Source organism: Anser brachyrhynchus, assembly GCF_964034855.1.
Source record: "Anser brachyrhynchus genome assembly, chromosome: Z".
NCBI lineage: Eukaryota > Metazoa > Chordata > Aves > Anseriformes > Anatidae > Anser > Anser brachyrhynchus.
In genome coordinates, this window is record NC_137697.1 from 64,453,132 (window position 1) to 64,478,387 (window position 25,256).

The 25,256-nt window shown below is 42.4% G+C and overlaps 1 protein-coding gene across 1 annotated transcript; it reads left to right on the forward strand.

Moving 5' to 3' along the window:
- The first annotated feature begins 1,500 nt into the window (after window positions 1-1,500).
- Window positions 1,501-25,203, forward strand: RIGI (RNA sensor RIG-I). The gene is made up of 18 exons (XM_080572939.1): window positions 1,501-1,896; window positions 2,040-2,171; window positions 4,287-4,465; window positions 5,450-5,600; window positions 6,904-7,029; window positions 7,886-7,999; window positions 8,773-8,926; window positions 9,811-10,069; window positions 10,612-10,774; window positions 11,617-11,709; window positions 13,819-13,976; window positions 14,298-14,433; window positions 15,331-15,479; window positions 16,783-16,873; window positions 17,590-17,760; window positions 19,363-19,514; window positions 20,886-21,032; window positions 22,778-25,203. Exons 1-18 carry the CDS (start codon window positions 1,629-1,631, stop codon window positions 23,090-23,092), a joined length of 2,958 nt encoding a protein of 985 aa, XP_080429065.1. The 5' UTR covers window positions 1,501-1,628; the 3' UTR covers window positions 23,093-25,203.
- The last annotated feature ends 53 nt before the right edge of the window (window positions 25,204-25,256 follow it).

The window sequence follows — 25,256 nt, forward strand, 5'->3', positions numbered from 1 at the left end:
ATTTTCTCCTGTTCTCAGATGAAGGACAAGACTGGGTTTCTGTTTGGCAGGGTGATTCCTACCCACCCGTAGCACTGATCTTTGAATCCTTGAACACTCTCTGTCTGTGACAAGCAGAACTTGAGTGCTAATATCACTCATTGCTGATTGAGTGAAAGCTGTAATAGGCACTTCTCAAGTCAACTACTGAGCAAGAAATGCTTCTCTGCTACGTTTGCTACCTGTCAGTCCAATCACTGTGCTCTACAGGGTGAGTTGAGCAACTCACATAGAGGCTAAGGCTTCCTCCTTGTTACTCACAAGCAAATTAAGCCCTAAGAGATCATCTTACTGAAAATGCAGAGTGGAGAGATGACTGATGGGGGCTTGTTCACCTGTCCTCTCCCAGTTGTTCGACATTTCCCAGTCTAGGAGTGGATAGCCTTTCTTTGTTTTGGTCAGCTGTGCATGATATTTCTCTGGTCCTTCTCATTGCTCTGGTTAAGCTAGCAGCCCAAATGCAAGTCTCTCCTAGCCTGGGGCCCTTTGAAAATACAATGGCCAATGATGCCACATCGTGGTGGTACAGGGTGCATTGGGTTTATGTGGCAGGAGGGCTGCAGTTGTGGCCTCTGTGAGCAGAACCCAGCAGCTGCCCCATGTCAGAGCAGAGCCAGCTCCAGCGGCTCCAAAAGGGACCTGCTGCTGGCCAGAGCCGAGCCAAGCCATGAGCAACGCTGGGTGGGCCTCTGGGAGAGCAGAGTTAAGGAAGGGAAAGAAGTGCTGGGCAACAGCAGCTGGGAGAGGGTGAGAAAATGTGAGAGCACTTCACATTTGGGATCTTGGGGGAGCTGCCGCCCGTGGAGAGGAGCCCACGCAGGAGCAGGGGGTCTGGGGGGAGCTGCCGCCCGTGGGGGACCCGTGCTGGAGCAGTTTGCTCCTGGGGGATGGATGGACCCCGTGGTACGGAGCCATGTGGGAGCAGTTCTTGAAGAGCTGCTGCCTGCGGGCAGCCACTGCAGGCTCAGTTCGGGAAGGACGGCATCCCGTGGGAGGGACCCCATGTGAAGCAGGGGCAGAGAGGGACCCTGGTGGAGCAGTGGGATCATGCCCCTGCACTGCTCATGGGGGGGGAGGGGTGGAGGTAGATGAGGGTGGATGGTGGGGAAGGTGTTTTTCATTTCCTTTTAGTTTTTCTCACTGCTCTAGTCTGCTAGTGATAGGCATTGAATTCTATTATTCTCCTTATGCTCAGTCTGTTTTGCCCATGCTGATAATTGCTGAGTGATCTCCCTGTCCTTATCTCAACCCTTGAGCCCTTTCCATCCTATTTTCACCCCGTTTCCCTTTGAAGAGGCAGAGAGCGGCTGTGGTGGAGCTCAGCTGCCAAGCAGGGTGAAACCACCACACGGGCTTTCAGACATGATTTCCTACAGTCCCATTAGAACTGGGTGGAAAGGACAAAAGGAGAGATCAAAGAGAAATACAAGAATGAATATTAAATAGCTGAGCGCACAGGTGGACTGGAGCATAAGATGTGATGTCTGTGGCAGTGCCTCTCATTCTGCCTCACCACACACGCTGCCAGCACAAGCCTGTCTCTCTCGGTGGTCCCGTGAGGCTATGGCCGTGGGGCTGTTAGTGACAATATGAGGTTCACGAAGCTGCAAGCGGCTGGCTGTGCGCGTTCATGGCCAGAGGGCGGTCTGCGGATGGAGGGCGGCCCCCGGGGCCGCTTTCGTTTTCCATTCCCCGCCGGGCCTCGGTGCCTTTTGTGTGCGGGGCCGGGCGGCGGCTGGCGGGGCCGAGCCATGACGGCGGAGGAGAAGCGGGGCCTGCAGTGCTACCGGCGGTACATCGAGCGGAGCCTCAACCCCGTCTACGTGCTGGGCAACATGGCGGACTGGCTGCCCGACGGTGAGCCGACCCCCCCCCACACGCTTCCCCGGGCCCCTCAGCGCCCGGCCCGCGGCCGAGGGGCCCAGGGGTGTCCCCCGGGGGTGGCACCGAGCCCCCCATCGTGCGGGCGACGCCCTGACGGGAGCGCGTCTCTGCGGCAGAGCTGCGGGAGAGGATCCGCAAGGAGGAGGAGAGGGGGGTGAGCGGCGCCGCCGCGCTCTTTCTGGACGCCGTCCTGCAGCTGGAGGCCCGCGGCTGGTTCCGAGGGATGCTGGACGCAATGCTGGCCGCAGGTGGGTGGCCGCCAGAAGGGTGTGAGGGAAGGCGGACCCCCGCCGGGACCCCCCGGCACACGGGGAGCCCTAATGGGGTTTGGGGGTGCGTGGGGCCGGGGGGCGGCTGGAGGCGTGGGGAGGCTCCGTTCGAGGACGGGGGCTTGCAGGAGAGGCCGATTTTAAAAAGCATAGCCCAAAGTCTTAGGGTGCAAGATGGAGGTGCCGGGGGAGGTTAATAAGCCGCAGCGGTTCAGAAATGAGGCACTTGCCCCTCAAGAGCTGTGCCTGCTGGGTGTGTGAGGTCCCCACAGGTGGCAGAAAAAAGACTGTGGAAGCGTAAAGTTGACAGAATTTGGCACCTTTGCTCTCCAGGCTTCTATCAAAGGCTCCTGCTGGGGATTTATTAGATACCTCAGCTCCACAGGTCTCATGCTAAAAGCCACTTCTGCTTTCACTTACTGGCTGCTAGCTATCGATGGCTACGGTACCTCAGTGAGCAATTTCTGCTGGCTTTCTTACCGCTTGGATGTAATCCACTCTTCCTGTAAAGCAAATATTGGTTCTGGGCCAACTTTTTCCCATGGTGTTATATTGCTAATTCCTGGATTCCAAAAAACAAAAAGTCCCCTTTAAACATGTTCATGGCATTCGGTTTGGTGTACATCCAGCAGAAACACTGAAAGCGTCTGCCTACTGACCCCAAGTGCTATCCCAGGTATTTATTCATTTTCATTTTGGGTTGCAACAGTTAACAGAGCTCTTTGGCCTTAAACTAGATTTGAGCATTACTCTTGTCCTTGGCAAATGAAGAGATAGGTGACAACCAGGTTAAAGACACCGTGGTGGTAAGTACCCACACTGCTCTCCTGCTCCTCCAAAAGAAAAGAAAAAGCTAAGGAAATTGTTCTGTTCTCCCACCATCCCTCTGGGGTAACATCCTGCTTTCCTTCTCTTCTGAACCAAGACAAATCATTCAAGTCCTCTAAATGGTATTCCCCACTGTTTTCTATTCCATTACATTTTCAGCTGTTTGCTGACTACCTAGATAGAAGTTGTCTGACTTGTTCTCAGTCAGGGTTCTGGAGTGAATGCATTATGGTAGGAAATATTAAATGAGGGTGGAGCCAAGGACAGGAATAAAATGTAAGTAGATGATGAATAAAATAACAGGGGTTCAAAGGTGCTTGTGATGCAGAGTAGTGTCTGTGCTCTGGACAAATTCTGTAGGAGTATTTGCGAAGACTGCATGGATGTAAGGATTGTATGGAACAAAAGAAGTGGGTTGTAACAGCCACTTAGGGAACACACTCAGTGACCTTTTGTAGCATTTTTGTCCTCCTTGCAAGTATTACTGCTCTTTTAGCAAAAGTCTTTTCTCATTATATATTGTGGTTTAACCCGGGAGGCAGCTAAGCACCACACAGCCATTTGCTTATTGCCCCACTAACTCTCACTGGGATGGGGGAAAAGAATCAAAAACGGTGAAAAAAATCATGGGTTGAGTAAAAATAGTTTAATAGGACAGAAGATGAAGGGAAAACAATAATAATAACAATAGAATATACAAAGCAAGTGATGCACAATGCAACTGCTTACCACCCACTGGCTGATGCCCAGCCAGATCCCAAGTAGCAGCAGTGCCTCTAGCCAGCTCCCCCAGTTTTACTGCTGAGCATGACACCCCATGGCATGGGCCATCCCTGTGGTCCATTTGGGCCAGCTGTCCTTGCTATGCCCCCTCCCAGCTCCTGGTGCACCCCAAGCCTCCTCGGTGGCGGGTCAGCACCATAAGTTGAAAGGTCCTTGGCTCTGTGCAAGCACTGCTCTGCAACAGCTGAAACATCCGTGTGTTATCAACATTATTCTCATCCTCAGTCCAAAACACAGCACCATACCAGCCAGTAGGAAGAAAAGTAACTCTGTTCCAGCCAAAACCATGACTTATATGCAGGTGTGGTAATGGAAATAGTCACTGAATCTATAAAAATTGTTGTTCACCTAGACTTTTGTCAGTCACAAGCCAAAACAATTTAGTTTCTCCAGAGTGACTAAGAAAGTGTATTGCAGCTCATACATAGGTATTCTAGACAGAAGTTGAATTAATAGTAACTATTTGACCCTTTTTTTCTGAAGGTTACACAGGACTGGCAGAAGCAATTGAGAACTGGGACTTCAGCAAACTGGAAAAACTGGAGTTACACAGACAGCTGTTGAAGCGGATAGAGGCAACAATGTTAGAAGTCGACCCAGTAGTGCTCATTCCCTACATAAACACCTGCCTGATAGACAGGGAGTGCGAAGAGATTCAGCAGGTTTGGTTAATGACAAAATCCTTGTATTTGCCTGGTGTTGCTGCTGTACAAATGTTCGGCATTGTCTGTGCTCAGCTGCATGTTTTTGCAGAGTCAACGCTCCAGAGAAGAGACCTCAGGGCTTCTGGAAGGTGCCATGTTGTGGTCAAATGGGTGTCTTGCTATGCCTTGCAATAGTCCCCTTTTTGGAGCATTCATACTGCATTAAGCCTCCTAGAAATAGAGGTGGATGTAGGCAAAATGGCAATTAGATATCGCTAAACTGATTGTTACTTGTAATGGGGTTTGAAATAGACTATTATCTGGACTGTGGAAAACCCTACAAACTTTGTATGGCATTTTGAATTTTGTCAGCACCCAAAGAGATGCCCATAGAGTAAAATAAACCTTCTGGTCCAAAGTCATTAGCTAAATGCAGTGTCACAGAAGTTGATGTTTTTAACGCTTCTGGATGTGAAGCAGCGGTATTGTTACCCAGCTCCATCTCAGTGTCATTACTGATGGCTGATAACAATTGACACTAACCTGTGGTAGTTAATGAGTGATTGGTAATAATAAATTATTGATGCTAATAATAAATTATTGATGCTGGGTGAAGGAGTCTGTAAGGTGTTCTTGCTGCTTGTGACTCCTGAGGAGGGTTGTGTGCAGCTGTTTTATTTTAGAAGAGTTTTTTCTTTATGGAGATATAACATTTAGAAAGATTGCATCTGACTAAATATCAGGCCTGCCACACAGTTTGCTTTATAGTGTTCTAAATATTTAAGCAAATAGCCTGTCCAGCTAATCTTAGTGTACACGTAGGCAGGCAGACTTGCAGCAGTAGTAGGTAAATGACTACATTTTTTTTGGAAACTTTTTTTTTCTATGGGAAGGAAATGTAATTTTCAGCTGAACATCAACCAATACAAATCAAACAAAATATCAGAGAATTGTTTTTGATTACTCACAAGCAACAGCAACTTCTGTTTGTTGTACATGCAGATTAGTGAAAGCAGAAGCAAAGCAGCAGGCATAACTAAACTCATTGAATGTCTCTGTCGGTCGGATAAGGAGCACTGGCCAAAAAGCCTTCAGCTGGCACTAGATAACACAGGATATTACCGTGCAAGTGAACTGTGGGATATGAGAGAAGGTAAATTGCAAATTGTTTTTATGTTCTCTTTCTGTTCTTGTACCAGACAGGTTATTGGGTTTTTTTTGTTTGTTTGTTTGCTTTGTTTGTTTTGTTGTTTTTTTTCTTCAGGAGAGTAAGACCAATTTAAAAAGATACCATCAGACTGCATTTCTCCTTAATGCTAAAAATGAAAAAAAAAAAAAACAAAACAGCAATATTCTTTCTTAAAAATTAAAATATCTCTTATATAAAATTAAATATATGTATTTCCCTACTAAAAGATTAAGCCAAGTGGTTTTGGATAAATTGGATTCTATTTCTTTATGTCTATATTTGCTTTTTCCCAAACCATAAGTGATTGTTTTAGTTATTTTTAATTAGCAATTGAGACAAGCCACTCTTAAATGGCTTTTTACATAATATTTCTTATTCTGAATATTTTTATTGCTGTAGTCAAATGCGTGTGTGTTATTTCTTATCTGGGGATTTAGTTTTATATGGTTAATCAAATTATAAACAAATTCTATATAAAATATAGATACTATTTTACATAACGAATGGCTATATATATGATACGGATAATAACTATATAAGTCAAAGGTTTCACTGTTCTGGGGCAGCATCTGCTAACATCTAGTTTAAAGCCAGTGAGCCCACTGCAGACTGATGTGACATCATACATGCTGGAAGTGCTTTAATGCTAGCAGTTAAGGAGGGTTACCAGCAGATTTTAATCCTGGGTAACATGTGCTTTCAGGAGCTGGATTAGGACACATTTGTGCTCTTTCCCCCTCTCCAAAAACAGTGCTTTGCCTGGTGTGTTCTGTTCACAGTGAGACTTTGTGCAAAGCCTAGTTACATTTGTTTGAAAAGGTAAATAATTACAGGGCCAAAGAAAATTTCAGTGTCTCTATATCATCGTGTAAGATAAAGTATGTAGATAGTCCTACAGTTTCTAGGTCCTTCCAAAAAGTGGGGGGAAAGGGAGAACAAAGTCTTGAATTTACAAAGCTTCTTTGGACTCCTACATGTGTTTCATGCTTGTGGTTAATGTCCACATTAGATCTGTAATCTTGTCTCTACACATCTATTCTCTCCCTTGCTTTTTAAGAGGTACCTAAATATGCATTGAGTTTGTGGATTTTCTAAGACCAACACTGAATGCAATGCATTTCATGTAACAGGGAGCCTGGATGCAGCATCATTTAATGTAGCCTTTCCATGCTAGTAACCCTCTCATTCACCTTGCCATCCCAGCAAACACAGCATTTTAAAATCAAAAGGATAGTTAACATGACTTTTTTCTTTTGTCATTGTGCAGATAATGCCAAAGATGTTGACAGTGAAATGACAGATGCCTCTGAGGACTGCCTTGAAACAAGTATGACATATTCTGAAGAAGCAGAACCTGATGATAATCTCAGTGAAAATCTTGGTTCAGCTGCAGGTAAGACTTAGCAACATGAACAGTTTACAGTGGGGATTCTCCATTCCTTTAGACCCGTGGAGGATGCAAATGTGATTTGCCACAAAGGAAGGCACTGAAGATATAGTACAAATCAATGACTTGATTTAGCTATCTTCTCTTTCAATGTTTAAAGTATTTCATGTTGCACCTTACATGTGTTAGAGGTTGCCCCCAGTTTGCCATATTTCCAATGCAGAGTTGTTCCATCAGCACATTATCAAAGAAGTTTCCAACATCAGGCTGTTGTTATATCTCTTCTCTGATACAACTAATGCACACAAGACCTGATGTCAGCCAGTTTCTGTAGCTGAAAGTGGCTGTAAAGGATCTGTACAGTTGCTGACGTACATCGTATGGCAAATTTTGTCCCACCTGTGGATTCTACATACTGTTCTGTAATGCAAGCCCTCTGATATGAGTGTGATTTTAGAAGGTATTATCTTCAAAAGTCTTTGAAGCAGAAGGCTAAAGGAATACAAATTGAACTCAGTACACATATGTTCTGGGGAAAATATGTCCATGTGTTTTTTTTCTGAGTTAAAGACGTCCAGTTAAGGTGAGAGTTGTCTTCCAAGATACTGGAATGACTTCGTTTTAGGAAGCACAATCTAGCAGTAACAAAAGCATGCTGTCAATACTACATACAATTCTTGTCTGATGCATGTGTCCTGTAAAAAGCATTTTCCATCAGAGAATGCTCTGTGTAGACTGCAAGGACACTAGCTTTATCATTTTGGATAGTAAGTGTATGGGGGACAACACATTTTTTATCCATTTCTGTTGCAATACTCTTTGTAAACACATGGATTAAGCATCACTTGTCAATCTTTCCTAGAAGGAATTGACAAGCCTCCACCTGTCTATGAAGCAAAGAAGGCTCGGAGCTACCAGATTGAACTTGCACAGCCTGCTATCAATGGGAAAAATGCCTTAATATGTGCCCCTACTGGTAAGAAAATGCAAGTATTTTGGAAGAGAGTGCTGTGAAGGATAGAGGAGGGTAAAGACTGAATCACACTTCTCCAGCTGTTATTTAAAAGCAGACATCCCTGTAAGAGTAGAGGTCTTTGAGCAATTTGCCTTGCAACCCAAAGGAAAAACAGAACGAGTTCCCATCAGACTCTTCTGTCCTCTGTACTTCACTGCCTGCAGCACCAGACCACCACAGGGAACTTTTGCAGTAGCTCAGTACTGAATTGAGATTGAAGGTCAGCAGCAAAAGAGAGATCACTCAGCTCTTTCTCCCCACCGTGTTTTCTGTGCTGCTAGCCTGATTCTCCCCACGTGCTGCAGAAGCAGGTGGGGTAGCAGCAGCAGAGGTGAAATGGAATAAGTGAATGTAAAAAAAACAGACATTGTCCATTACAAAAAAAAAACAAAATATGTTAGAGAATATGCATGTTCCTTCATGAAGCAGATGCTGCTGCCACCCATGCCCTCTGTACTCCAGTATTTTCAGTGTAATCATTTTCAGGGTATACGGAAATGCCATATTATGGGCTCAGCTTTGTGCATTGTGGAACAGAGCTGTGTAACTTGCCTGTGAGCTGCAACAGAGATGTGCAGGCTCTGGCTCTGCACCAAGGGCATCTGGCAGTGTTACAGCCCCCTTGCCAGCTCCCTGTTTCTCAAAGGCCAGATGATGAGGTCTGGGGACAGGCCCCTGCTTACAAGCATGCCCTTTCACACTAGTGCCTTACCCATCATGTTCTTCATTCAAAGGATCTGGAAAAACTTTCGTCGCGCTTCTGGTTTGTGAACACCATTTCCAAAACATGCCTGCAGGACGAAAGGGGAAAGTTGTATTTCTTGCAACAAAAGTCCCAGTGTATGAACAACAGAAAAATGTCTTCAAGCAACATTTTGAAAGACAAGGGTAAGTGTAATTCTACCTCCACAGAAGATAAACTATACTCTCAGTCAGCTGTGGCTCAGGCAAAATTTAATGGTTTAGCTGGTGACAGGGATGTTTCTCACTAATGTAAGATGGTTTGTGGTAAGAATGGCAAGTCACCATGGTAGATGGTGCAAAACAAGTGTGGTGCCTCTGCTTATGGTGAGTTCACACACTGACTGTACTGCACCTGTGGCAATGGCCAAAGCATACCCATGCTTGCCTCTGGAGAAGGGCTGAAGTGTCTTCTCCCTGGAGGCTCCTTGCAGCTCTGCTCCCAAGGACAAGCCACTTTGAAGCACCAGAGTTGGGATTCATCTTGTTCTCAAATAGCAGTGTCTCCTTCTTTTCTAAAAGAAAGGACCCTAAATTCAGCCTTTCAACCTTTCTTCAGATGACAGTCAACCTTTCAGATGGAACTGAAAATTTCCTAGGGGAGTATCGATACCCTGCAGCTTCTGATTTTGAAAGAATACATAGGAATCCTTATAGCTATGGGAAAACGAGGCTGCTGGACAGAAAACAGTCATGTGCTAACTGCTGTATGCAGAAAAGGAGTGAAGGGCAGGTTCTCCAAATACAACTTGGCCATGAACCGACAGGTGAAGCTTAAATGGACAAAATCATCACCCCTCAAATCTAATATATTTCAGTTAATGGGAGATGAAAATCCGGCTGTTTACACTCAGTAGTTGTTTTTCTCAGCTTCTGCAGTTCAGACTATAGGTTCCAACAGTATGATATTTTTAATTTAGTCACTTTCCTCTAGGGCTTGCTGAAAATTACACCCTTCTAGTTTTTTTTGGTTTTTTTTTTTTGCATTGCAGAACATCGTTTTTCATACCTTCTCATTTGTTTCTTCTTAGATATTCCATTCAAGGAGTTAGTGGTGAAAATTTTTCAAATGTCTCTGTAGAAAATGTTATAGAGGACAATGACATCATCGTACTGACACCCCAGATCCTGGTGAATAGCTTCGAGGATGGGACCCTTACCTCCCTCTCTGTTTTCACTCTGATGATATTCGATGAGTGCCACAACACTACAGGCAACCACCCTTACAATGTGTTAATGACCAGGTATCTGGAGCAGAAATTTAACTCCCCTGCAAGTCAGCTGCCACAGGTAAGGCTCAGCCTTACATTTTGCAGTGCAGTCTGCAAAGCCTGAAGTTTTGCCTTCTGTATTAATCCAGTTCAAACTCACACTTATCAGCGGCTGCAAATGAAAATGCTAGCATCTGCAACTCCTCTCTTTCTTCAGCTACCTCCAGACTATTTTCCCCAGTTGCACCTTCCCTCCAGCTGCCAAGAAACTGCTGTAAAGACACTTCCTCAGAGTGGATGTGGAGGACAGCTCTGGGTGTGGATTTGCTGTTTCTGTGTGTGATGAGCACAGGCAAATGCAGCTGTTGATGGATTAAATTAGGTGGATAATTTATTTGCAGTTCAAGTACACAAGGCTTGATCAACATTGAGAAGGCATGAGTGGGGAAAAGGTTTGACTCTCAAGAATAAGTCCTGGCACTTAGAACTTCAGGCACTTCAGCTGCTTGCTTTGTTTACTTGTTTTTGAAGACAGTGACAATTTGTTGGTTGGTAACTGCACCTCCAGTCTTTTTTTGCTTGTGACAAAGGACCAACACTGCTATTCATGTGTGTGCTCAGATTTTAGGTTTGACTGCTTCTGTTGGAGTTGGTAATGCCAAGAACATTGAGGAAACAATAGAGCACATCTGTAGTCTCTGCTCCTACCTTGACATACAGGCCATATCCACTGTCAGAGAGAACATACAAGACCTGCAAAGGTTCATGAACAAGCCAGAAATAGGTAAATGTTTCCTTTTCATTTTCCTCTGAGATGCAAAGCACCACCAATAACTCAGCTATCTGACCCACTTTTGTCAGGTGAAGTTAAGAGCTTATAAGTCAGCTGGAGCTTTGCTTCCTGATAGCTTGAAAGAGGTCTGAGCAGGCCCTTAACCATTGCCCTGCAGTAAGGCAATGCCAGTTTGGGCACAGGTTGCATCCAGTTTTAGGGCTCATTCCTGTGACCAGGCAAAAAACAACATAGCCAGCAGCACAAGAGCCAGCACAAATGTCCCTGAACCTGCAGAAAAAGCAGACCATACCATGTAGACTTAGCTTTGTCAGCTGCGAGCCATCATCTGTGCTAGATGACATTGCTGTGTCACATACCCACAGAGCTCCCATCAGACAACCTCAGGGGGAACACAGCCATGCCACCACTTTGCTGAGATTAATGTGTTGAGAGATAAAAGGTAGAGAAATTAGGTGAATGATGTTGTATCTTTTTTTTGTCACCCCTAGGAAATACTTAAATTTCTCATGGCTCTTCCCGTGAAGTGGTCATAACATCATTCTAGAAGGGGATGGTAATGAAAACAGGAAAAAAAAAGTTTTCTCTTTGCTGAGCTGCAGAGTCTCTGGTATTCATTTAGCAAGGCAGAAAAGCCAGTTCAGTTCTGCCATTGAAGACTGGGAACTGTTTCTTTCTATGCAAACATAACGCTTACTAACAACAAACATCATTATGATAGCATAGAGCATTGTATGTAGTGTTCTTCCAGACAAGGATTTGTTCTATGCTGCCCAGGAAAATGTTTGACGTACTGAAGCCACTGACCACTCACTTCTGCTTTTTGTCTTTAGATGTCAGATTGGTTAAGAGGCGAGTTCACAATCACTTTGCAGTCATTATCTCAGATTTGATGTCCGAGACAGAGGCACTGATGAGGAAGATGGGTAAGTGGGTAAGGCACTATAATATGCCTATAACTGGGATTCTGTCTTCAATTACATCAGTGTGAATCCTCATGGCTGCTACAACAGTCATTTATCTTCCTCTTATTTTCTCCTCCTTCCTTTTTACTTGTCTCTAACCAGTATTTCCTACAAGAGAGATCACAGGTAGAAGAGTCATATACTTTCCTGTTACCTGTGATTAATTTTGTAATCTTGAATATTTTTGCTTGGATTTCAACTTGTGTTTCTGGAAGCTAAGAATGGTGTGGTTTTGACACTGTCACATCAGCTTGAATTGGAAACAAAGCTACCAAAAGGCTTGCTTTCCAAATGCAGTGAGCTGGATTTCGTTGATGAGAGATAGTTGGAAATTCTCACTCAAGCATTTCTCCAGATGATTCATTCCTAGCTGTCTCCATCAATGAAAGTGAGAAGGGGCTCAGCTTCTGTGTTACTCTGATTGCTGTAAATTCTTCCTCTTAGTGAAAGTTTTCTTTCTCTTCTGCTGCGCTGAGACTTCTTTGCACAGTATATCTGATCTCTCTGAGTTGCACCCAGGGTTCTTTGTAGGGGTACCCTGACCACCTTTTCTGGTCAGCCTTTTGTTCGCACACTTTTGGCTGCATTTTCCCATTTCCTTTGTTTACCAAGCCTCTGTTATTTCCTGATGAAAGCATTTAAGATAATTTTGCAGAAGAGGATCTGTGGAACAGAAACACCATCAGAGAGAGGATACAGCTGCCAAAGAAAGGAGACATTTGTCTGCAGGATCCCAGCCTCATGAGCTGCCAGAGATGTGAAGGTTTGCAGAGAGGCAGGTGCACAGTTGTGAGAAGAAACAATGGGTGGCATTGTCATGAGACTTAACTGTGCAGCCCTGCAGAAATGAAATTGATCCTGTCTGCTTTTGCGGAGTTCCTAAGTGGTGTCCAGTAAATGGTCTTATCTACAGTTTGAGAGCTACAGCACACAGTGGACACCCCTGAATAGCTATGCTCAGGATCCGCCTTGGTCTATCAAGTCCAGCTCTGAACTAAAGCATTTTGTCTGCACATAGACTGGCCTTTGCAAACTGAATAGGGTGCATGGAGCCTGTCTTCCTTGTTTCCATGTTTTCCAGATCACTTTTCCACCACTTTCCAGGTACTGGAGAATGAACTGTGCTCCATGGCTGGAAGGGAGGATTAGAAAGCAAAACAAGACAATAAAAAAACAATAAATTTGTTTTCAAATTGCACAATAAACTTTCCAAGCTGTACAGTAAATTAAGTAAACATTTCTGAAGCTTATTTCCCTGTCATAGTTCCTTTTGCATAAAATGTCATTGCCTTCCCTTCTGTGGACCCTCAGAGTACTAATATTTGTGAAGCTCTCAGACAGTATGGACTAAACAAAGAGGTACTAGCTAGTTCTGCCTCCAGAACAGCCCTTTGGATAATATACCTTTAAGTACCATGGACCATATAACAGATGATTACTGAACTATTGAATAGCTGGTAATCCAAGGAGCAATGCACTTGCAGTGTCTTGAATACTGTAGGCATCTTACAGGAAAAGAGAACTCTAACTCTATTCATAAAAGCTTTACAGATGTTTGTATGTACACAGATCCTCAACTGAATTGTACCAGGTTAAATCTAGCCTAATCTCTGGGTGTAATTTGAAATACACAGAGTAAAGACGACAGATGCAGGCTCTTCTCAGATGGTTCCCAGAGACAGAACAAGAGGCAGTGGGCACAAACAGAAACCCAGGAAATCCCCCTCCAGCATCAAGAAGAACTCCTTTGCTGTGACGGTGGTCAAGCACTGGAACAGGTTGCCCAGAGAAGTTGTGGCATCACCGTCCTTGGAAGTACTCAGAATTGATTTGGACATGATCCTGAGAAATCTGCTCTAAGCGACCCTGCTTTGAGCAGGGATTTGGACTAAAGATCACCAGAGGTGCTTCCAGCCTCAGCAGTTCAGTGATTGTATCTTACAGTGCTCTTCTGTTTAGGCTTTTTAGACCTAACATTCATTGAAAATGCATTGTCTTCTGGCCAACTGTTCTGGTTATTTGTGATGATGAACAAGGCGAACAAATGTTTTTTTCTTCCTGTTTTACTAGGTATTGTCTCCCAAAACAGCAGGAAAGATTTTGGAACACAGAAATATGAACACTGGATAGTTGTCACTCAGAGGAAATGCAGACTTTTGCAACTAGAAGACAAGGAGGAGGAGAGCAGGATATGTAGAGCCCTTTTCATTTGCACTGAACACCTGCGGGTAAGTGTACATCCTCTGTTCTTCCATACAGAGATGGAACCCTTCTGTTCCTCCTGGTACTGGTATGTCCACTGAGGAGCAGGTTTTTAACCTAATAATCTTATTTGACACAGGCTAAAGCATGCATCCTCTAGGAATTGTGTCTTAAGGTACTCACTAAGCATAACATAGAGCAGAGGTGCCTTTGTAATGTTTGTGTTGCCATGCAAATGGGAGAACAACACAAGTCTGTAATACTTCGTCTACCTAAATAACATTTGCATTCATCCTGTGTCCCATGGAAAATGAAGCTTAAGTGTGTGTGTCTCTTTCTGTGATCAGAAATACAATGATGCCCTTATCATCAGTGAAGATGCTCGCATCATAGATGCTCTATCCTACCTGACCGAGTTTTTCACAAATGTCAAGAATGGACCATACACAGAATTAGAACAGCACCTGACAGCCAAATTTCAAGGTATTTCACACAATTACCTCTGACAACTGCAGGGAAGAAAAGGGCTTCTGGTAGGATGGTTCACGTTGTTTCTTCAGAACAGCCGTAATTCTTTTTTTTTTTTTCCCAGAAGCTTTGCACTTTTCAGAAGATATACTGTACCTGCGGGTACAAAGGTAGTGCTAGGGTAGTTGCAGGGGGGTCCTAGTTTCTGGGACTACAATCACTACTGCAGGAGCTAAGGAAGCAATGGTAGTTGTAAGTAAATGCTGTAGTACGTTCTTAACGTGCCAGCCTTTGAGATAAGGCAGTGCTGTCCTTTGAGGGGTGCTTCACAAGCAGATGGGCAGGCTGCACTCAGGGGTGCTGGCAGCTTTATATAAGGCAACTTACACTGATCACAGCACTGCCTAGCCTCCCCCTGCCCCGTGCTCCTGGACAAGCCCTGAGCTCCTGGCAAGCAGCAGGCAGACCCCTACACCTCTTTTACTGAAACTGAGAGGCTGACCAGTTGTCTAGCTTCTGGGTTCACAACAGTGTGCTGTAAACCAGGCTGTGATCTGGTGTGTTGCAGTGCAGACTGCAGTTTTACATAACTGGGGTGCCTGCCTTCTAGTGCCAGTTGTTTCTGAAGAAGGTATGGTGTTACTCTGCAAGAAACAAGTTTGTTCTGATTAGAACTGATCCTGTAGTTTGCTACAAAATGTATTCTGAAATGAGATTCAAAAATTGTTTTCTGAGGGTTTTGTTGCATTTAATCAATAGCTTTCTTTCCTTGCATCTGAAAGAATACTAAGTAAAAATAGAAGCTAAAGAGAATATGGGTGGCATTTGAAAGTAGGTTGAGGTGAGAATTCTGTTTCCTGCATTGAAGAAAGTGATTTATTTCTTTTTGAATAAAATGCTATTTTCTTCCAGAGAAAGAACCAGAACTGACTGCCCTTTCAAAAGACGAAACAAATGAGAATCCTAAACTGGAAGAGCTTGCCTGCATCCTGGATGATGCATACCGCTATAACCCACAGACTCGCACTCTTCTCTTTGCTAAGACAAGAGCCTTAGTAGCTGTAAGACATCTCTTTTTAAAGCTCCTACAATGGGAAATGATAAAATGTAATGTCTCATCTATTTTCCTTTCCATTTTGATCTGGAAATGTAAAAATATGCATGTCTTCCTAAGCAAATATTTATCTTTCTATACCATCCTAAGCAGTGGTGCTCTGAAGCAGGGTGAGGTTATTATTTTTCCTAAAAGCTACAAGATAAGGGATGTTGTTCTTCAACATTTCTGCTTGTTACAGGTTGTAGTTGATCATTAAGCTGTCGGTTTTTTACTTTAGGTACAAAGTCAGTTTTAGCTAGTTTTACAAGATTTTTGGCCTCAGTACAGCAGTGTTATCAACCAGCAGCTCTGCTCTTTTACTGACTGCACATCAGGAGGTATTCTTAGGTTTCCTGGAGGATTCCTGTAGGCCCAAAGGAGTTCTGTGCCCTAGCATGTGTTCTTGATCAAGGAAAAGGGAGGACTTTGTGGAACAGATTTTCTCTGGACCCTTCTGATGCACTGATCTATTCTATATTTGCCTGGCATCAAAGATCTAGGTTGGATCATCTTTTTTCTCTATTCCACTACATTGTTCCCAGAAAAAAAAACACATTCTTGAAGTAAGTGTGCTGCTAATCATTAGCTTCAGTAACTCTTAAACATTTGCTGCAAGGTGTCATAGTGTCTGGCTACTGTAAACAGACTTATCAGCTGAGGGTCCCAATCTCTGTTTCCTCCTTGTATATAGACTTGCTGGATGAATTACAAACAAGAAAAAAAAAGTTAAAGGCAAGGCAAAGTCCAGACTAACAACACTAAGCATCTTCTGGCAGCTTTCTGTGATATTTGCGAAAGTCTGCTTTAGCCTGGCTGAAATTCGTTCTTATGTAAGGACAGTTTGAAGATGCTACTTTCACTGTGCAGTGGAAAAGTGCAGTGTGTAAGTAGCGCTTCATTTCCTTTGGATCCCAGAGCTCTAGTATTCAGTGATCTACTGACTTACAGGAGAACATTAAAAAAATAAAGAAATGCATACTATTTAGCAGTGAAAGGCTGCTTGCACTTTAGCCAGCTTTTATGTTGGGAGGGTTAAAAGAGAAGAAACCAGCTATTACATGATCAGATCTGGCATCAGGGCTGCAATAGTAATTGTGTTCCCTCACCTATTTGTAGATGTTCCCTGCTGAAATATGACTTTACCTTCTTTTCTGCCTTTTGTTCTCAGAAGCATTAATTGCCTAGGCAAGGATGGGGAGGTCCTGCGTAGCTATCCCAAACTGGCATTTCATCTGGATGGGGATCTAACTCCCTGGTTTGCTTTCCAGGCTTTGAAGAAGTGTATGGAGGAAAACCCTATCCTTAGCTACATAAAGCCAGATGTTTTGATGGGGCGCGGAAGAAGAGATCAAAAAACAGGTATGCAGGTCTGCTCTGTGGAATACCAGTTTCCAGACATGCTCTGGCTACAGAGCTAAAATTGTTTTACTGCTCCCGTGTCCCTAAGCAGCGGAAGATCATTTGTGCTATGATTTCTTCAGTATCTAGAAGACTTTTAATCAATTCTGTGTAGATGCTGGCTTTTTCCATCTTTGGAAAAGATATTTGGATAAAAAAAGGATCTTTGGTTAAAGCAGCAGTTACAAACATCAATAGCCCTTTCCTTTTGGATTCTTTTGCTGGTTCTAAAGAAATTCACAAATTGTTTTCCTTGTGATTACTTCTCATGATATTTTCCCTGTTCTTTTACAGTCTCCTGTCTTATTTTGTATTTGGTGGTACAAAGACATTTTTTGATGGAATAGAAGCAGCACCCAAAATGAAGTACAAATGGCTTAAGTTAAGAGTTAGATTGGTCTTAAAATAACTAATCTGCATGGGTCTCATTAACTAAGATCAGTTAGGTGCTGTGTGTGCGGTGCTGTTTCCCAGGATGACAATTATTGTAGCACATCAACAGATTCCCTGTTCAGTGGGTATCATGTGCAGCCAGTGGGGTACGCTAACCTAAAGTATTTTTCTAAATCAGAAAGATGTACTAATTTCCATGTACCACTTAAGCAACAGCAAACACAGGTAGCTTGCTCAAGAAATCTTTCAGCGTTTTTTCCTGACTCAGTTTCTCGGTGCTGTAGGTATGACCCTCCCAAGCCAGAAGGGTGTACTGGATGCGTTCAAAACCAGCAAGGACAGCAGGCTGCTCATAGCTACATCCGTTGCTGATGAAGGCATTGATATTGCCCAGTGCAACCTTGTTGTGCTCTATGAATACTCTGGTAATGTGACCAAAATGATCCAAGTCAGAGGTATGGAAATTCAGAGCTATTACTCTACTTTATTTACTCTTTTGGCCTAGAAATGAACTGAAAAGTGCTACTAAATGGCACTTCAGAAATAATATAGCAATATGTGCATTGCTTACTGTTTTTCCTTTGTGCCTGTGAGTACAGTCAGATGGATGATGGGACTGGATGTAACAAATTTGTTCACAGAAGTGAGTCCTTAATGTTGTGTGGCTTTTCTTTTGCCATGTGAATTAGCTATGGTACGCATGGTTATTGAGCTGTTGAGGAGCGACCTTCAGGTGAATAATCAAATATACAAAGAGAAGTATGGTTACAAAAACTATAGCCAAAAATAGTGCGAATTGTGCTGATTGTGATAATTTACAAAGGACTGCTGCAATGAAGTTTCGTGTATTGCCTTGGCTCCCAAAGACCTTCCCTTGCTCAGTGGCTGATGACCAACACAGATACTCTCTTGGTGCCCACCGATAATTCACCAAGCACTAGGTCAACACATGAACAGACCTCTAACATCCAAGAGAAAAAAAAAAAAAGAAATTCTGCTTCTGTCTTGGCTTGCTTGAAGTCTAAGACTTCAGTCTCAAATCTCAATGATTTGATAATATGGCCACTAGAGGGGAAGAAAGAGCCACACTAAATACTGTTTTTGCCTGACATTCCCAGATGTCCTAAACCTGCCTCCATCTTTCAGAGATTCAGCTGCAGTAATTTATCGTATCACCTGAGTAATTAAGTTCACAGTCTGATGAGATGTGATCTCCATTGCACTCAGATCTCTGCTTTCAGATCTTGTGTGCTGTGATTTTTTATTTTTGTCCTATAAGGAAATAATAGTCCAGGATTCAGTTTATGGCTGAAAGAGTAGTGTTAGTTCATAATATGGCATTGAAGATACAAAGAAAATAAGCTACATAACTGTTTATGCCACATAAAGTCATGACTTTGGAGGGGATTGGAGCTCAAAAATAAATGTGGACACTTGTTCTAAGTGAAATATTTCTGAACTGGTATGAAGTCCATGTTTGCTTGTGTCACAGCAGCAAAAAGGAGGCAAGCAGTAGGCACCAAAAGATCGAAGAGACAGCACTTGCTTTTTTCTTGCCAGCACTATTTCCAGTTCTTCAGTTATTTTTTGTTTGTTTGTTTGCTGTTGGTTTTTGTTGTTTTGTTTTGTGATAGATTTTTATTTATTTATCTGTTTATTTTGATAGACACCAATTAGCAGGGGAAAAAAATAGTAAGAACTTTTCTGCTCTACCCTTTATTTCCAAAGAAGGCAGCAAGATGCTGTACAATAAATGAAGCGTGTCAAGCATGCCTGAGCTTAACTGAGGCAGGCCGTAGAAGCAGGCAATACAGCAGAGGCTAGGAGATAGGCATGAGGATGCCTAGAAGGGTACAACTTATTTGTTCTGGTTTGTGATCAAGGAAGAAAGAGATGAGAGAATGCTGTTCAGGAAGCAGTGCTATATAAATTTGAAGACAAGTATGGGAAACATGAGCAGCCACACAGAAAGTCCTTAATGCTCTTTTATGGCATAGCTGCTACTTCTGCACATCTTGTTAAGAGTAACCAATGAGGATAAAAGTGTTGCCATATAGGTCGTGGAAGGGCAGCAGGCAGCAAGTGCATCCTTGTGACAAGCAAAACAGAAGTGGTTGAGAATGAAAAATGCAACCGTTATAAGGAAGAAATGATGAATAAAGCTATTGAAAAGCTCCAGGAATGGGATGAAGAAACATTTGCAAAAAAGGTTTGTATTTCTGTTATATTTTTGTACTAAAATCTACATGTATAACGTGCATTTTCCTTCATCTACTACAGCTTTATCTAGGACTACGTGATAACGTGATTAAAGTGTGCTCTGTGCTTGGTTTTTAGACAGAGGCTAGACCAGCAGAGAAGGGATAGTGTATACCACTAGGCTAGCTAAATGTCATCTGGGCTGGAACTGCGGAAGCCTTAAAGGTTGAGGTAGAATTTATTAACTTCTCAGCTTAAAAAATAAAATATAAACTATTTTGTCTACTAGAAGAAAAATATTTTATCTGTTTGGGATTGTGGATGGGCAGATGGGATTACTTCAGCTGTGCAGATGGTGGTAATATGCCCATCCACGTCCTTGTCCAGAAGCACTTTTCCTTTACAGCAGGCCACTACAAGTGTTTTCCTAAGTTGTTTGCTGTAATGCCTAGAGTTTATTGATTTCAAGAAACCATTGATCAGGATATTAACAGGATAATGTTTGGGTTTGTGCATGCTCTTCTGCTGGTGACCTTTTCTGTACTGCCTACAATATTGTTCATCTTTGCCACAACCAATATTTGACAGAAAACAAGCCTAATAGGAACAATCAGCATGCATACAATGTTTTACATTAACTCTGCTGTGCACCGCACACGTCCCAGATCAGAAAACATTATGAGGGGTAGAGAAAGAAGTGTCAAGAACCCTTGGATCTGAGGTGACATGCAAAGATGTGTGTTGGGCTAAGCCAGCTGTGATGAACAGGTGGAGATCTTCCTTAGACGTTAGTAACAAATGTCCCAGAGAGGGCAGGAAGAAGAAGCCAGTCACAATCATTGCAAGATCTGTACACAGTTCTGCCACATCCCTGTAGATTTGCAGTTCGCCCCATGTTTCCAAGTGAGCTTTCATAGTCTGAGCTGTAACAAAGGGTCTCCAAGTCCCTGTAGCCATTGCAGAGCTTCTTCTCCCACCTGCGGCCTCACTGGAGGCCCCTCTGGAGCCTTCTTTCCAAACCAGGGGCTGCCCAGAGCAGCAATGCTGTTTCTGCTGTAGGGAATCTCACATGACTTAAATTTTATAAGGACTTAACAGTGTTACAACCAAAAGGGCCATGGGCTCAGGTGGGAGAGCAGATGGCGTGAACACTGCCCATCCCAAAGACTCATTCTGGCATTGCTTTCCTTATCTGACAAATGTACCATATTCTTTCTGTGCTAGAACAAGGCATGGTTTGTTTCCTTGTAAGTAACAGGTCCCCAGATGCTACCTACCAGGAGAACTTAGCCATCCTGAGTCATGTTCAGACATTGGTGCTCCTCTTAATTTTGTGATGCCTTTTATGATCTTGATTTGTATTTATTTGTTAATTTTAAAGATACATAACCTGCAAATGAAGGAAAAGGTGTTACGAGATTCCAGGAAGAAAGAAATAAAACCTAAAGTAGTGGAAGGCCAGAAGAACCTCCTGTGTGGAAAATGCAAAGCATATGCCTGCAGTACAGATGACATCAGAATTATAAAGGTATGCCTCTGTATGGAAATCCGCATCCATGAACTCCAGGGAAGTCAGCATTTTTGGACTATTAGCATTGTTTTTCAGTGTGGAAAGTAAGCTATTTTGTGCCAACTGGGGAAGAAAAAAAATCTTGGTAAATCGCTAAACCACAGGACCAGTTGTAACAACTTCTGTAGCATGTTATGATGGCAGTTGATGATGTACAAGGTGTGCAAATACGTGATATGACAGAAATCAGTTCAGGATTCCTGAACTCCCTTCTGACAAAATTGTTGTATTTTTGCAGGAAACTGTGTGACCTTCAATAATGTAACTTCTTAGTGTAACTGCTGGATATTTAGTTTCCCTATTAATGTAAGCTTCTCGTGTGGACATCTTCCTGCAGCTGAGACATTTCTCTTACTATTTCTGCTGAGTGAATATTATTGGCACAAAGTACTGAGATCCGCTCACACCTTGATTTATGGTCCACTTTTGTGTATTGAAGGCAAGGCAAACCACGGTTTTGCAAGGGGAGTCTTGCAATCCTTCAGTATTTCATTGTTTTCCACTCTTTATAGGTAGCTCATGTTGCTTCTGTGTATCTCATGGGGACATTTTTGTTGTACTTCTGAACTTGAAGAATCTTTGTAGGTCCAGGAAGCCAATACGCTGCACATGGGATGTGGTAATCATGAAAGAGAGCCTTATCTGGATATTCTGAGCCTTTCCAGCTCTGAGATGTGTTTGTTTTTTTTGAAGATCCTTCTCTTTAATTTGTGGCGTTCTGATAAGCACAGATGTGATAAGGTGCTTCAGGCCACAGCTGAGCATTATGATTACAGAGTGCTTGCTTCCAGGCACTTTTCCTTTTTAATCAAGAAAAGCTTTTTGTTTTTACCAGCTGTTTTTGGAGTGTTGATGGAGTTCGCTATTCCTGTTCCCTGGTGAAGTCCAGAGACAGCGGTTTGAAATAGCCCAGCCTTTCCAAAAAATAGTTATATTTCTTTGCCAAATAACAAGATGTGTCTAAGATGCAACTCTATTACTCTTTTTTGTGGTGTTGGGTTATCACCAATACCTGTGCAAATAGGTCTGAGAGTTCAGAAAACAGATTTTTTGCTTAATGCCATGCAAATAACCCCAACATTTTAAATAATCCCTGTAAACTCAGTTCTGGCATATTACAGCCTAAATAGATTTAACAGAAATTGTATTTCCAGAAGGGATTAAGAGTTTTCAGACTCCACATTAAGTTCTACATATGCTTTCATATTATTTTTTTACTAAACAAACTTTGATTATGTATGTTACAAACAAGTGTAAATAACTGTAACCTCTTTAACTTGTTAGTGTTGCTTTTCTACCACTGCTAATTATTTGCATCATAATTCACAGAAAACTGTGGGAAGCAGGATTCTCTCAGGTTGTCTGTTGTTCAGACAGAATGTAAGTTTTATGCACAAGGCTCAAATAACTGCAGTCATGGTTTTGAGAGAAGCTAAGTTAAATGTGTATATGCTGGTGATATGTAAGAGTTCTGTTTTTGATAGTCCCAGCCCTGCTCCTTTCTAGTACCTGGTATTTAATTAAAATATAACAAACTATTAAAAAAAAAAAAAAAAGGCAAAGAGGGGCTGGAAGGTGAGACTCCTAAATATCGGGAAGCACCTTACCACTGAAATGGTATTTGTGAGGTGAAGGGAAATGTCAGGAAATATGGCAAAAGGTGTTTCTACAATTTACCATTTCTGGCACATGTGTCATTGCAGGAATCTCATCACATTGTCCTAGGAGAAGCATTCAAGGAGCGTTATATAACAAAGCCTCATAAGAAACCAATGCAGTTTGATGGTTTTGAGAAAAAAAGCAAGATGCATTGCCGAAATAATAATTGCCAGCATGACTGGGGAATCACAGTGAAGTACCTGACATTTGACAATCTACCCGTGATCAAAATCAAAAGCTTCGTAGTGCAGAGTGCTGCAACCGGGACACAAATGGACTTTCAGAGATGGAAAAGTATTAATTCTTCTTTGAAGAATTTTGATGTTGAAGAAATGTCCAACTTGTACCCACCATTTTAGTGCATCTATTACTCTCCTACACTAATGTACCCACCATTTTAGTGCATCTATTACTTTCCTACACTAATGTGAAAGAGTGGATGATCTCCTATTTCCTTGTATAAAAAATACTTGTTCTTTATACTGTGTGTGTGCTAGGCACCTGAACGGCATCTGGCTAGATTACAAAGGGCTGGTATGGCCACCAAAAAACAAACCAGAAAAGTAATCTTATTAAAAGTTTCACCAGAACTTTTAAAGTAAGCATGGACCAACATATGCCTAAGTATCTAGATCTTAATCTTTACTGATTTTATTAAAACAGTAGCATTTTTCTATCATGGCATATTTGTCAGTTTGCTATGGCTGAAGTTGCAGAATGGATACCTTTCTATGTGTTGCTTACCTCAATGAGCTGCAACGGAGACAAGGCAGTGCCCTGTAAGATGGGTGATGGCTTAAGTTAGATGGTGATGAGCATTTACCCTAATGTTTTGCCTCATGGGTTGGTATTTGAGATCTCTCACAATGTTGATATTAACTCTATCACTGCCCTATCAGAGCTGAGTTAGAATCAGAACTGAATCTAAACATTAGAGTGTTTAAATCCCTTCTCCCCACCTAGATCCGAGACTTCTCTAAGAAAAAACAGAAGTTGCTACAGATGCAATTATGAAAGGTGATGTTAAGATTGTAAACTATAAAGCACTTTATTCTACATGATACCTTCAAAGAGCTTAATCTTCAAAGTTTTTGGAACTAAGATGAAATGTAGTTTACTTTCTGTACTTAGTAGTGCAGTAAGGTATTATATAGAAGAGTTATGCATTTAATTAAACGCTTAAACTCTGAAGCAGAAACCACCTTGAATGATAAACTAAGAGTGAAAAATGTTTTGTAAACTACTTAATTCCTAGTCAGTGAGACTTGGGATGGTCTTTTAAACATTGTCACAGGGCATTAAAAGCAAAAAAAAAAACTTTTTAAGTGATGCTTTGTGTTCTATCCTGGTCCATGCCTTTTATTGTGAAAGCTGTATAGCACCACACATAATGCCTGCACTTCAGTCCTACAATGATTTATTCTGGCTATAGCTTTTACCTAGTAAATGTCCTGTTCATATAGCTGCTTCTAAAAGGAAACATGGAACAATGAGTAAAGATGATTTATTGTTGGATATGCCTCCCCTCCAAAAATACTAGAAACAAAGAACTGGAAAAAGGCTGGCCTTTGAGAGTATCTGATTTATTTATTTATTTTTAACTGAACCCAGAGTTGCATATTTATTACCAAAAAACATTCATGCTTATGACCACATTAACAGCTCTCAAGATGCTCCACAGAATGGCTTAGGTTCAAAGGAATCTCTGTGGGACATCTCGTCCTCTGCTCAAGCAGGGACAGTTAGAGCAGGTTGCCCAGGACTGCATTCACATGGCTTTTGAATACCACCGAGGATGGAGAATCCACAACCTCCTGGGGCAACCTGTGACAGTACCCAGTCATCCTCACAGTGAGAAAGTGTTTCCAGATGTTCAGAGGGAACCTCCTGTTTCCTTTTGTGCCCATTGCCTCTTGTCCTGTTGCTGCGCACACTGAAAAAAGCCTGGGTCCACCTTCTTTACGCCTTCCCCTCGGGTATTTGTACACACAAATAGCTGAGGTGCCCTTAAGCCTCCTCTTCTCTAGGGTAAACAGCCCCAGCTCTTTTACCCTTCCCTTCTACCAGGGAGTCCAGAACTGGACATAGTATCCCAGAGGTGGCCTCAGCAGTGCTGTTTGTTGTAATCAAGTAATATTTGGCTATTGCAGGTAAAGTGCACTCTCTACCCTCCATCTAAGACTCTCGCTTTCTTTCACAACTAATTTCACTGTTTCTTTCCTCAGATACAGTTGGAACTAAGCACACTGAAAATACAACAGGAGATTATAATAATTTTTCCATGGTGTTGTTTTAGCAGTTGGTCTAAACACAGTTAAGTGTAAGTGCTTTATTAACCCAGTTTACCTCTGAGTTATCTGTTATCTCTGTAAATAAGTACACATGTTTTGGGGATTGGGCAGCCACTGCCTTCAATGAATGTATTACTGTAATCACTGGTTGGTAACTGCCATAAAATTGCTGACATTAATCTTGAAAGCGTGGTAGATTGTCTTCTTGATGACAAAACAGGGAAATAAAACA